General features: G+C 43.6%; 1 protein-coding gene across 1 annotated transcript in view; it reads right to left on the reverse strand.

The window, feature by feature from the left end:
• LOC122808572 overlaps positions 1–12,822 on the reverse strand; it is a 782,028-nt gene that overhangs the window by 549,781 nt on the left and 219,425 nt on the right. Inside the window, exon 6 of the mRNA XM_044079528.1 lies at positions 487–882. Coding sequence (XP_043935463.1) covers positions 487–882 — 396 coding nt within the window. The remainder of the gene's footprint in view (positions 1–486; positions 883–12,822) is intronic.

Genomic DNA, 12,822 nt, shown 5'->3' on the forward strand with positions numbered 1-12,822 from the left:
TAAACCCATTCAGCCTCTTTTAAAATTTCAGTCATCCATTGCTTCTCTATTAGTTAACACAAGCAGAATCTCATTCAAAGCAAAACATATGTATGTATATATATATATATATATATATATATATATATATATATATATATATATATATATATATATGCAGAAGTCTCTAGATCAACTTACAGAGCAACAAGTAAAACTTAGTTACATCTCATCAAAACATCTTGCATCTGAATGGGAGAACTGTGTATTTGCCCCCCACCCAGACCCATGTTAAAACCAATGCTGGAGTAGCAATGTAAGATGTATGCAGGAGAATGGTCAATACCCCCCCTTCCCTCACAGACCCATGGTAAAGCTGGTGTCAGTTTTATCAAGTCATGTGCAGGTCAATGAAAGGGCAGTTCAAATAGTTTGTATGTATACTGTCATTATATCTGTATTTTGCTGAGATGACAGAACAGGGAAAAAGTGGTGAGACATTCTTACCATCTACCTGTAGACGGATGGCTTTACCAGATGAGTAGGCATAAGAAGGGTCTTCCAGCTGCACTCGACAAAAGTAGCTATTTCTATCACTGTAACTGGTGCTCGGTATCTCAATTGATATATCATTCTTTTTCAGGTTCCCACTAAATCTGAAGCGAGCTCTCGTGTTTGACACAGCATTGGTGCAGGTGTAGCTTTCTGCATTTTCTTGGTATGGGAGAACACACTGGAAGATGAGCGCACCACGAAATGGATCTCCTGTCCTCCAGATAACTGTGACATTCCCCCTGTAATCATCAACAGGGTGGGTAAATGTGCAGGGAAGACGAGCAGACTTTCCTAACTGAACATTCACCACGGCTGGAACCTTTATGCTCCAATCATATCTACCAATTCCTATAATAAAATCAAAGCAAAGGAATATAAGACTTGTAATTGCCAAAATTCAGAGCAATGCAGATATATCATCTATATAACTTTGAGATACTGTGCTACTTAGTATTTATATGTCTGGATCAAACCCACAGGAAGCAGAGTTCTTTCTCATGTGATACAAGGGAACAGATACATCATCATTATCTGAGTACACAGGCTCATTAGTTCCATGATGTCACTGGATAATCTCCTGCTTATCAGAATAAAATCTACCTGAATAGTTTGATTATATAGCATTGGCTCATGGTTGTAAGTTAGTACTCCAACTGCATTTGTAATTCAATACATGAAGTTTTCAGATTAATGCTTCCTCTAAAGAACTGTGTATTAATAGTTTGAATATTTCGATACACTTCATGAGTTCTATTGAGTTCTGGTTATTGATTCTCTCTTTCCAGTAGTGCTGTTGAGTTAGAAGAGGAGGTTGAGGTATAGGATCATGCCAAGGATGGGGGGACTGGGGGATGGAAATAGGGTACATGTGATTTTCACTGCAGGCAGTGTGAAGGAGCAAAGTGGGATGAAGATCATTGGGGCATTTTCTTGAGAGTAGGGTTCAGAATTGCATATATCAAAGTCATATGAAGCTTAAATTTCATCTACAGAATTTAGTGACATTTCAGGTTTAGCATCTTCAAGACAAAATTCTGATATAATTCTAGAAGTTTTGTTTACAGTGTTTAGCAAATGGTTAACACAATAGTAAATAATATCTACCTTATGAAAATAGAGGATGGACATGAAACAGCATGTTACTGAATTTGTCGACTATGGAGACAATGAGTTGGGGAGAGTCTGGGAGGTCTTGTGCCTGTTGCCTGCTGGAACAAAATATTGCTTCCCCTCCCCCCAATATAGGACATAGCAAATATTGAAAATCTACTCAGAACGGTGGCATAGGGGGATGAAGCCCTGATTGTGGCTCAGGTGACCCAAGTTTAGTTAGCTGGAGTTGGCAGGGGAGTGGGCATGACCATCCTGGGGTAGGTAATGTGCCAGTGTGGGTGGATTATTCATCATGCTCTATGTAGGGTAAACAATTGCCAGGCTGAGCTTGTGAGATGGGCACTGCAGCATGATTGTCTTAGAGACTAGCACAGACATCAGCGAGAGGGCATACATTATTGCCTGTCTAGTGATGGATGTCGATAGTAATGTCATGCTGGAAGGGTAGGACTACCCTACTGTGAGCTGCAGTATAATGGCTCCTTACCTAGTGCAGTCCCACTTGGAGATGAATGGCAGAAAGAACCCAGATAGCCTTGATGTGAGAGGTCTGAGGCCTCTTTGTCTGCAGGGCTAACCCAAATGGGAGACCACCCCAAGATGGATGCTACCACAGTGTGCGACCCTCCAAGCTAGGCTTATGTGGGTTATGTCTTGCCAAGGAATAACAACCAGCTAGCTTACAAAGCTTCAGGGCATCTTCCATGGGCCCAAACCATTAGTCAGCATGAGTTGAAATGACTAAAATGAGAAGTTATGTACTTACCATAACGTTCCATGTTAGTTGTCTTCTCTCGCCTTCTTTCTTGCTTGATGGGTTCGGAGCCGATCCTCGGCTCCGACTCGGCACTTTGCTAAGCTCGAGAGTCACTTTACCAGCTCGAGGCAGCCCCATATCCCATGATGCAAGGCGGTAAGTACCCAGATCTCGTTTGTTGCCTATAGGCAATAACACCTAGCATAAAAAACTTCCCAAAAGGAAGAAAGAAGGCAGAGAAAAGCCTGAAGGATGGGTTAGGAAGACCAGAACTGTACGGTCTTAAGAAGCATTCTTCCATGTAGGGAGAAAAAGGTCTGTCCAGGCCAGGGGGAAGGAGGGAGGGTCGCAAGAAAGAAGGCTAGACAAGACAACTAACATGGAACGTTATGGTAAGTACATAACTTCTCAATGTTAAGTTGTCAATCTCGCCTTCATTCTTGCTTGATGGGACCGCGTCCCTAGCACCTCTATCCTGGGTGGCTCAATGGAACAGACTCTTGAGAACTGTAGAGCCAAAACTGGCTCTATCCCTGGAGGCCAAATCCAATTTGTAATGAGAAACAAAGGTATGAGGACTGGCCCAAGTGGCTGCTGCACAAATAGTGTCTAATGGAAGTCTAGCCTGAAAGGCTGTGGAAGTGGCTAAGCTTCTGGTTGAATGCGCTTTAGGTTTCGAGCACAGCTGTTTTCACCTGAGCTGATAGATTTCAGAGATGACAGAAGAAAGCCATCTAGATAAGGTCACTTTTGAGACAGGAAGGCCTTTTTTGTTATCAGCATAAGAAATAAAGAGCTGATCGGATTTCCTGAATTGTTTTGTTCTGTCCAAATAATATCTGAGTTGGCGGTGAACATCAAGATAATGTAACTTTTGTTCCGATCTGTTTGAGTAATTTGGGAAAAATACAGGAAGGTCAATAGACTGATTCAAATTACTCTTTGAGGCGACCTTAGGCAAAAAGGTCGGATTAGTTCTGAAGGATACCCTGTCTTTGTGGAAGACCAAATAAGGGGGACGGACAGAGAGAGCATGAAGTTCAGATACTCTCCTAGCTGACGTAATAGCAACCAGGAAGAGAGTTTTCCATGAAAGAAATTTCAGGGAACATGAAACAGCTGGCTCAAAGGGAGGAAAAATCAAGGATGTCAGCACTAAATTTAGGTCCCATTGAAGAGGAGGACTCCTGACTGGAGGTTTCAGGAGAAAAATTCCTTTTAAGGAGGCTCTACAAAGCCTGTGGGACATAATGTTGTAATCTGCGAACCCGACATGAAAGTTCGAGATAGCAGCCAACTGAACTTTGACCGTGGAAGAAGAAGAACCCGCGTGAAAGATTTCCGCTAAGAAATCCAAAACTGCTTGAACTGGAGCAGTAAAGGGATCAATATTTTTGGCTTTTGCCCAACAAGAAAAGCGTTTCCATTTGCTGGTATAAATCCTTCTAGTAGAGGATTTTAGTGAAGCTACTATGATGTCCCTAACAGGATTAGAGATCATAGGAAGCCTGGCTAAGGAAGGAAGTGGAGCAACCATGCTGTGAGGTTGAGAGAAGGGATAGACCGGTGCAGCTGACCCAATTGGTGAATCAGAAGGTCTGGTACTGGGTCCAGATGCCACGGCTGCACCAAAAGGTGACGATGGAGGAACGGAAACCAAATTTGTCGAGGCCAATAGGGAGCAATGAGAATCATTTTGGCTCTCAAAACGGTGGCTTTTTGGAGAACTTGCGGAATCAGTGGAAAGGGAGGAAAGGCATAAAGAAGTCCCTGGGGCCAATCCTGGGTTAGAGCGTCTTTGGGGGGATGGCCTGGCAGTGGAAGAGAGAAAAGAAGTCTGGGCATTTGCTGTTTTGGGGAGTAGCAAAAAGATCGCAACATGGGCGGCCCCATTCTAGAAAAATCTCTTCCACTATAGATTGTTTGAGAGACCACTCATGAGGCATGAGAATAGCTCTGCTCAATCTGTCCGCTAGAATGTTGGTTTTCCCAGGGATATGCGTTGCTACCAGAAACCGATGAGAGGAGATCACCCATTGCCAAAGTCTGAGAGCTTCTCGACACAAGGGGTAGGACTTGGTTCCGCCCTGTTTGTTGATATACCATACTACAGACATGTTGTCTGTGTGAACTGCAATTGTTCCCAAGGGAAGAAAGTCGCTGAGGGCTTGCAATGTTAAAAGCACTGCTCTCATCTCTAGGACATTTATGTGCAGGTGGTATTCGAACGGTTGCCACGTCCCATGAACCATCCTGCCCTGATAATGACCCCCCCCACCCGATCAGGGAGGCGTCCGTAGTGACAGTGGCTACCGGGGCCGGGGATACAAAGGGTCTGCCTAGGTGAATTTGGGGAGAAGTAATCCACCATGAAAGATGATTCTTGCAAATTTGTGTCACTAGGATTTGGTGACGCATTGGAAGTTGTTGGTAAGACCACTGAGTGAACAACATCCACTGAAGCAGACGCATGTAGAAGCGGGCCAGTGGAAGAAGGGTAATGGCCGCAGCCATGAGGCCCAACACCTTCAGAACCATTCTGGCTTGTACCTTTTTGCTGGCAAGGATGATCCTCACGTGACTTTGTATATCTAAGATTCTTTGGTCTGTGAGGGTTGCTGACATCTGAACAGTGTTTAAGTTTGCGCCTATGAAAGTAATAGACTGGCAGGGCAATAAGAAGGATTTTTCGTAGTTGATCGAAATTCCCAATTGAGTGCAGAGATTTAGTGTGTAATCCCTGGCTTGAAGAAGCTGATGCCTGGTGGTGGCTGAAAGGAGCCAGTCGTCGAGATACGGAAACACCTGGAATCCTTGATGTCTCAGGTGAGCCGTGACCACTGCCATGCATTTGGTGAACACTCTGGGGGCTGTAGTGAGACCAAAGGGCAGGGCTCTGAATTGAAAATGACTGGACCCTAGCCGAAAGCGGAGAAACCTTCTGGAGCATCTGTGAATTTTTATGTGATAGTACGCGTCCTGAAGATCTATTGAGCACATCCAGTTGTCCTTCTCTAGGAAGGGCAAAATTGACTGAAGTGTGACCATTCGAAATCTTGTCTTTCTCACAGACTTGTTGAGTCTGCTGAGATCCAATATTGGTCTCCAGTCTCCCGTCTTTTTGGGGACCAAAAAGAATCTTGAGTAGATTCCGGGCTCTGAATGGTCTGTTATAACTGGCTGAATGGCTCTTTTTTGTAGAAGCTTTAATACTTCTAACTTTGCAACTTCCCTTAGACCGGGTGGTACATCTGGAAGGGAACTTGTGTGAGAGAAGGGACTTTCCTCAAAAGGAATTTTGTAACCCTCGGATATAATCGACTGTACCCATCTGTCTTGAGTGAGGGAACGCCAGGCTTCTGGGTACAGCGATAGTCTTCCCCTGACTGCCTCCAAGGATGGACAGTCGGGCAACATCTCAGGGATGCTGGAAGGGCTTGTCAGAGAGAGGCTCTCTGCTTCCCTGGTTCTGTGGACCCCCTCTGCCTCTAGAGCGGCATCTGTTATTATTACCCCCTCTGCCTCTAGGGGTAAACTGACCACGTGTATCCGGCGTGACTCCTTGGGATTTGCGGAACCACATCTTTCCACCTTTCTGTCCTTTAGGGTAAGGTCTAGAAGGGGTGGAAAAACGGACCCCTACGGCAGAAAGAGTCTTGCCGTCCTGTTCACACCTGGTCAATGTATCCTTCACTTGAGGGCCAAACAAAGCTGACCCATCAAAGGGAGAGTTTGTGAAGGACACCTTAAAGGGATCTGCAAAATTACAGAGCCGCATCCAGGATTGACGTCTAAGAGCCACCCCTGTACCTGTGGCTCTACTCGCTCCATCTGCTGCATATGATATCAGTCGCATGGAGGAGTTAGCTATAGAATTAAGGATTCCTAGCTGAGAAGCAATTTTCTCTTGAGCCCCTGCAGCCGTAGGATCCTGTACTACTTCACCTAGCTCCTTAAGGATGTCCCTTTGGAGTCTGGTGAAGTGACATAAGTAGTTCAGCGAGCGCATAGCAAAGGTTGCTGAAGAGAACATCCGCTTACCATACCTATCCATAGTCCTGGAATCCTTATTAGGAGGATGGACAGGTACAGAAGGATCTGCAAGTTCCTTCTTAGTGGCAGCCGCCACCACCATGGCATCAACAGGGACACCTTTCGTAAGGAATTGCTTTTCCGAAGGGGCAGTAATAAATTTAGACGGCCTCCTAGGAACTGGCTCTACAGAGTCAGGAGCAGCCCAAGCCTTTCGAGCAATAACTTCCATAAGGGGGTCGAAAGGCGGAGAAACCCAGGAGGTGGAGGGCCGAGATCCAAACGCCTCTAGGTATACCGACTCATCCTCAGAGGGATTTGTGGAGGGCCAGTTCCCCTCTGTTTTAGGAGTTCTAGGATGTCTGAAAAGGAGACATCCTCAGAGGGGGATCTTGGGGATCCCTCCGACTCATCTAAGTCGGTATCTGAAGTGATAGACTCAGGGGAGTCTAGGTGTTTCCTCTTACAAGTCCTCTTGCGCGGAGGATCTCCTGACTGATCAGGAGAATCCTCGGAAGAGGGGGCTATTCCCAGTGGGGAAACCTGAGGCGGAGGATCTCTGGGTCCGGGAGCAAGAGAGATGGCAGAGATATCGACAGGCACTGTAGAGGGAGGAGCTAAGGGAATAGACTGCTGGCTGAGCCCAGTGGCCAGCACACTCTTCATCACCTCGAAGGCCCCCCTCCCAGGGAGGTCCGAGAGAACCCGTTCCGAAGAAACTGGGACTCCAGGGCCCACTGAAAGGGAAGGCTCCGAGGCAGATGTCGGAGCCGAGCTCACCAAGGCCGAGGCTCCAAGGGGAAGAGCAGGGTCGGACAAGGGTCCGATGCCACTCACCCCCTCGGAGGAGACCAGGGAAGCCCGACTACCGAATCCCTCTAAGGAAGGTCTCGAAGAGGAGATAAGAGTAGATGCCGAGGGAGCAGAAGGGGGGGTATCCGCCCCTCAGCCATAGCAGAAACTATCCCCGAAGACTCCAGCTCCAAACTCTGAGGTAGAGTCGAAGGAGCAACTTCAAGAGGGTGTGGACTAATAGTCGTCTGTTGAGACGGACTATGCAGCATCTGGGCCAGTGCCTGTGATTTCAATAATCTACTGACCACCCTCTCTAAATCATGGTCTGAAAGCCTGGATGACCTAGATGATCGGCTCCGATGGCTCCGTTCCGAGAGGAGAGGTGAGGCCGGAGCCGAGAGTATCGGTTCCAAGGAAGGGGACCTGGACCCCTTCCTCGAAGGAACCATCGGAGCCGAAGAAACTATAGATGCAGACGGAGCCGAGGACTTTTCGGCTCCGAAAGAAAGTCTCGATGCATCGGCTCCAGCCGGAGCCGATACAGACATAACAGTAACGGTGTCGGCGCCGGTCAGTCATACTGAAACTGGCAGTTAAGCCAGAACCAGGATTGCCATACCCCTTTGTAGGGTGGATAATACCCTACACACCTGCAGAGTTTCAGCCTCCTAGCTTTTTCCCTCTTGGAGAAAAACAACTTTCCAGGGGTATTTTTTCTCTATGCAGAAATATGCTTGAAATGCAAAAAGAAAGCTAAAAACAATAAACGGTCATACTGAAACTGGCAGTTAAGCCAGAACCAGGATTGTCCTACCCCTTTGTAGGGTGGATAATACTCTATCACTTATAAATGTGCACATCAATTTTTTTTACCTTTGTGGTAAATGAAAAGTCATGTACTTGCCATAACTAACTATCTGCATTGTCCATTTTCATTCTTCCCCAACGCATGAGTTCAGAACTTAACCTCAGATCTGACTCAGCTGCATATTGCAGACTTCAGATCCAGCTCTCAAGCTCCTCCCTCTACCCATAATGCTCTATTCCATCCCCATTGCCTCAGATTGAGTTTGTTGCCATATATCCCTATAGTTAGATAGACACAGGTATAGTTTGATAAAAAAGGCAGGGCTCAAACCCAGAACTGTATGTAGGGTTGCCAGGTTTCTTTGTGGCTAAAACCGGACTAAGGTCACACCCCTCTCATCACCCATAACTCCACCTATTCCCACCCCCTCCCCATCCACTCTCCCCCCATTTTGTGACATCATCGTGACATCAGCTATGGGAACACCCTCTTTCTGTTCCAGATGCCTGCTTTCAGCCGATTTACTATGCTTTTCTGTAAAAAAGCATAGTAAATTAGCCAATTTAACAAACACTGATAGTCTGTTTCCTTTTGTGAAACAGAATACTGGAGTTTGTACAGTGTTTTCCTGACTACCAGAGAATTGATTTTATTTGTGGATAGTCCAGAAAAAAAACGGATAGGTGGCAAGAGGGATGATTTACAATTTCCCACCTGCTGGTCAAAGTTATGCTTAAATAGGGCCTAGGGATAGACTCTGCTTCACATGGATGGGAAGCTTGTTTGAGTGCATGGGGACCCTCTGAGACACATTTGTGTCTCATCAACATAGCCTATTTATATCACAAACAAAATAAATCCTTGGATCTAATGGTTCTGATACTGTTAGTTTTGTGCATGTCCACTCCACAGGGCTGTTCTTTTTTATGTCTTGGATATAAAAATGTATGCAAAAATGTACGCAAGCTAAACAACACTTCAGTCTGCACTTTGCTGTATACTAAAAAGCAAATTGTGTCAGTCACAGTGGAACAAAACCCGGACTTCACACGTGTTTGATTTTGAATGAAATTTGTAATGAGCTTCCCATGGTTAATACTTAAAAGTGATTAACAGAGAAAAAACTAAATTCTGGAATTGTAAAAGAGCAAGAGGCAGCTTTCACAATGCTCAGCCACACTGAATTAAGTACAGACACTGGGCTGTAAGAATAATGGTGCAACTCTGCAACACAATATACAACAGCATCCATTTAAACTTACAAATACATTGGAAAACATTGTGTTTGTGTGCCTACCTGGTGCTTTATAATGTTCAGACATCACTCAGCAACTCATTACTTGAGTACTGTGCTTAAATGAATGCCAGATCTAAACTGCTGGCCTGTCTCTTACCACTACTGACAGTATAAACTTACAAAATGAAACTCTCTCCTATTATTCAAAGGCATTCCAACAAATAAAGAAAGATTAGCGGCAAATACATTAAATGCTGGCAGAGTGTTTCAATAACATTAATAAATCCAAATGAGAAATGCTTGTTCTATAATAAACAGCTTGATCACCTTGGCTACTAGAAAGCATAAGTGACTTGCTCCATCAACCCTCTCCCCAGACCCACCCCCAACACACACACACAAACTTCTAAGTTTCTCGACTCACCTGTAAAACAAGCAATACGTTCAACATTCACTATATGATAAAAAACAATTTAGATGAGCATTGGAAGCCAAAGCATCTTTTACAGTGCTCCAAATAAACATCCCCATACCTAAACACTTGCATCACAGCTCTAAATCAAACTAATCCAGGGCAAATATCAACAAAATCAGGGGCAAATCCAGTAATAATCAGGGAAATCGGGAATACTTATTTGTACAATTAACTTAAAATGAAAAAATAAGAGCATGGTAATTAATCTACATTTACTGAAGAAAAAGGTCTGTAACCATTGTCATTATTCATTAAGGAAGATTTACCAGCTTTTCTTCAAATGTCATCAGCTTTAGAAGGGATTGACAGTGAGATTTTCAGATAAAAATCAGGGACAGTTGAGGGGTATGACTTATATGATCAAACCCACTTGCATACCACCTTCAAAATAAAATCGTTCTCAACTAACGAAGTGGCTAAAAATTAGGAGCCTCTAAATAAAATAAAAAATAAACTTAAATTATAAGTGTCTGGGATGTCAACCATTCTTCCCAGATCCTGTCTCAAACTGCTAATATAACTTATATAAGGGAGTACTGTACTTACTTCACATATCAAAAGCAATTCCGTTTTACTTGTACTTTGCATGCCACCAGTTAACAAGCACAAATACATCAAAATTAAGTTTATGGCTCCAAAGTCAAAGACACACACCCTCACCACTGAAAATAACCACTCAAGAAGCTAGCACAACAGTAGGGCTTGCTGTGAATTCAACTTTTAACAGTACACCAGGTCCACAACTGGGGTTCAAAACCGTTCAATCACCACGATTTAGTCGTGGAAACAAACATCAGGGGAGGGGAGTGACACAAGAAAATCAAACTGACAGATAAAGTTGTAAATCACGCAAGTAACAATACTCTGGACTCAACAAAGTTGTCTGAAGCAAGACACTACCTGCATGAAGATTAAAGTAAAACAGGGTAAGATAATAAAATGTTAGCACTTCCTTACTGACAAGTAGCAGCTTGACCCCTGGGCCGCTTTCTCTCCGTTCTCTTTCCACATCTTGGAGCGCTCAACGGCGGCTTTATCTTCAGCATTTACTGTGCACAGTTCACCTTTGACCTGGCGTTACATTTCAATTTAGGGCTGTTCTTTTTTACGTCTTGAAAATGTACGCAAGCTAAATAATACTGCAGTCTGCACCCTGCTGTATACTAAAAACAAATTGTGGCAGTCACAATGGCACAAAACCTGGACTTCACACATGTCCAGTTTTGAATTAATTTTGTAACCGGACAATTTGTTAGAAAACCGGACAGTCTGGTCAAAAAACGGAAGCTGGCAACCCTATTTTCCAAATACAGAATAGTTATTTCGAGAAAAATGGATGTGGGATGGATGGATGGGAGGGAAGTTGAGGAAGAATGAAAATGGACAGCACAGGTGCTTAGTTATGGTAAGTGCATAACTTTTAAATCTGATGTCCTTTTCATTTTTCCTCAATGTATGAGACAGAGTCCCCAGATACATTGATCCTGGGTGGTCCTCATGGAAGGCATACCTCACAACTGTACAGATTTTTGCAGAATCCAGATTTTTGCCTTCTATTTTTGGTCTCTTTTTCATAAAATCAGGGTTTTCTGGCAAATTTTTGGAAAGTCATTAAAGACTGAAGACCGAAAATAATGGCAGACTTTTGAGTTTCAGACTTCAAACCCTTCAGAAAAATCATGCTAAAGCAAAACCTGTTATTCTATCAAAAAACTGACCCTATTTTTGGGCCTTTGACCTCCATTATTTATGGTATTGTCCAGATTTCTTGCTGTAAGAGGGTGAGAGGTATGATGGAAGGGTATTCTGGAGCACCACTAAACCAAAGACGGCTCTGTTTCTAGAAATAATATCCAATTTGTAATGAGAAACAAAAGTATGAGCATTGGACTATGTAGCTGCCGAGCAAATAACATCAACAGATGTTCTTGACCAAAAAGCAGATGTAGCCATGGAGCTCGTTGAATGAGCTTTCAAAGGTTTAGATAACGTCATGCCTTTCTGAGAATAAATCAAAGAAATACAGTCTGATATCCATTTGGGTAAAGTAACTTTAGAGACTGGACAACCCAGGTGTTTTAGTGAAAAAGAAACAAAAAGTTGATCTGATTTTCTAATTTGTTTTGTCCTGTGAAGATAAAAACTTAGTTGTCTCTGCACGTCAAGGAAATGCAGCATGTACCCTCCTTTATTCAAAATATTTGGAAAGAAAACTGGTAGGTGAATGGATTGGTTAATATTATTTTCAGAAGCCAGTTTATAGGTTCATAGGTTGGTACTAGGCTATCGGCCCTAGGGCCTATACAAACCTAGCCATAAGAATTCCCTGGATATTTCTTCCCACAATATTTACTTGCCTGGACCCCTGTCTAGCAGGGTGACTGACATGATCCCCGGGGTGAATTTCCTATCTTCCATCCAATTGTCAAGTTCCTTTTGAAGAGGGCCAAGGAGGTGCTCTGCTTGACATGTATGGGCAGTCTATTCCAGAGTATGAGGAGTCTCTGGGTCAGGAACCTATCTCTCCAGCATGTTTTGTTTATTGTGATGACAAGGTTTAGATCCCTGGAGCGTGTGGCTCTGAGGGATTGGGATTTCTTTAAGTAGGTAAAAAAGAAGGGTTAGCCCATAAGGAAACCCTATGCTTATGAAAAATGATGTAAGGAATTTTTGAAGAAAGAGCATGGAGTTCAGATATTCTCTTTGCAGAAGTAATGGCTACTAAGAAAATTGTTTCCAAGACAGGAACTTCAAATCAGATTTAGTTGAAGGTTCAAAGGGCTTCTGCGTTAGACCTTGTAGCACAACTGTCAGATCCCAAGGTGGTGAGGGATCCTTTATCAGAGGTCTTAGAAGAAAAATACCTTTCTGGGAAGCTTTATATAATTTATTGTTCCCTGTATGAAAAGTGTAAATTGCTGCTAGTTGAAGTTTAATTGCAGAGAAACTATCTCTTTCTTCAAAAAGAGTTGTCAAAAACTGGAGAGACTCAGAGATTGGGGCAGAGAAAGGGTCAATTTCCTTATTTAAAGCTGAAAGGGAGAATCTTTTCCATTTGCTGTTGTAAACTT

Source organism: Protopterus annectens, chromosome 8.part0 (genome assembly GCF_019279795.1).
Source record: "Protopterus annectens isolate FY-2018-M chromosome 8.part0, PAN1.0, whole genome shotgun sequence".
In the NCBI taxonomy this organism is placed as follows: domain Eukaryota; kingdom Metazoa; phylum Chordata; order Ceratodontiformes; family Protopteridae; genus Protopterus; species Protopterus annectens.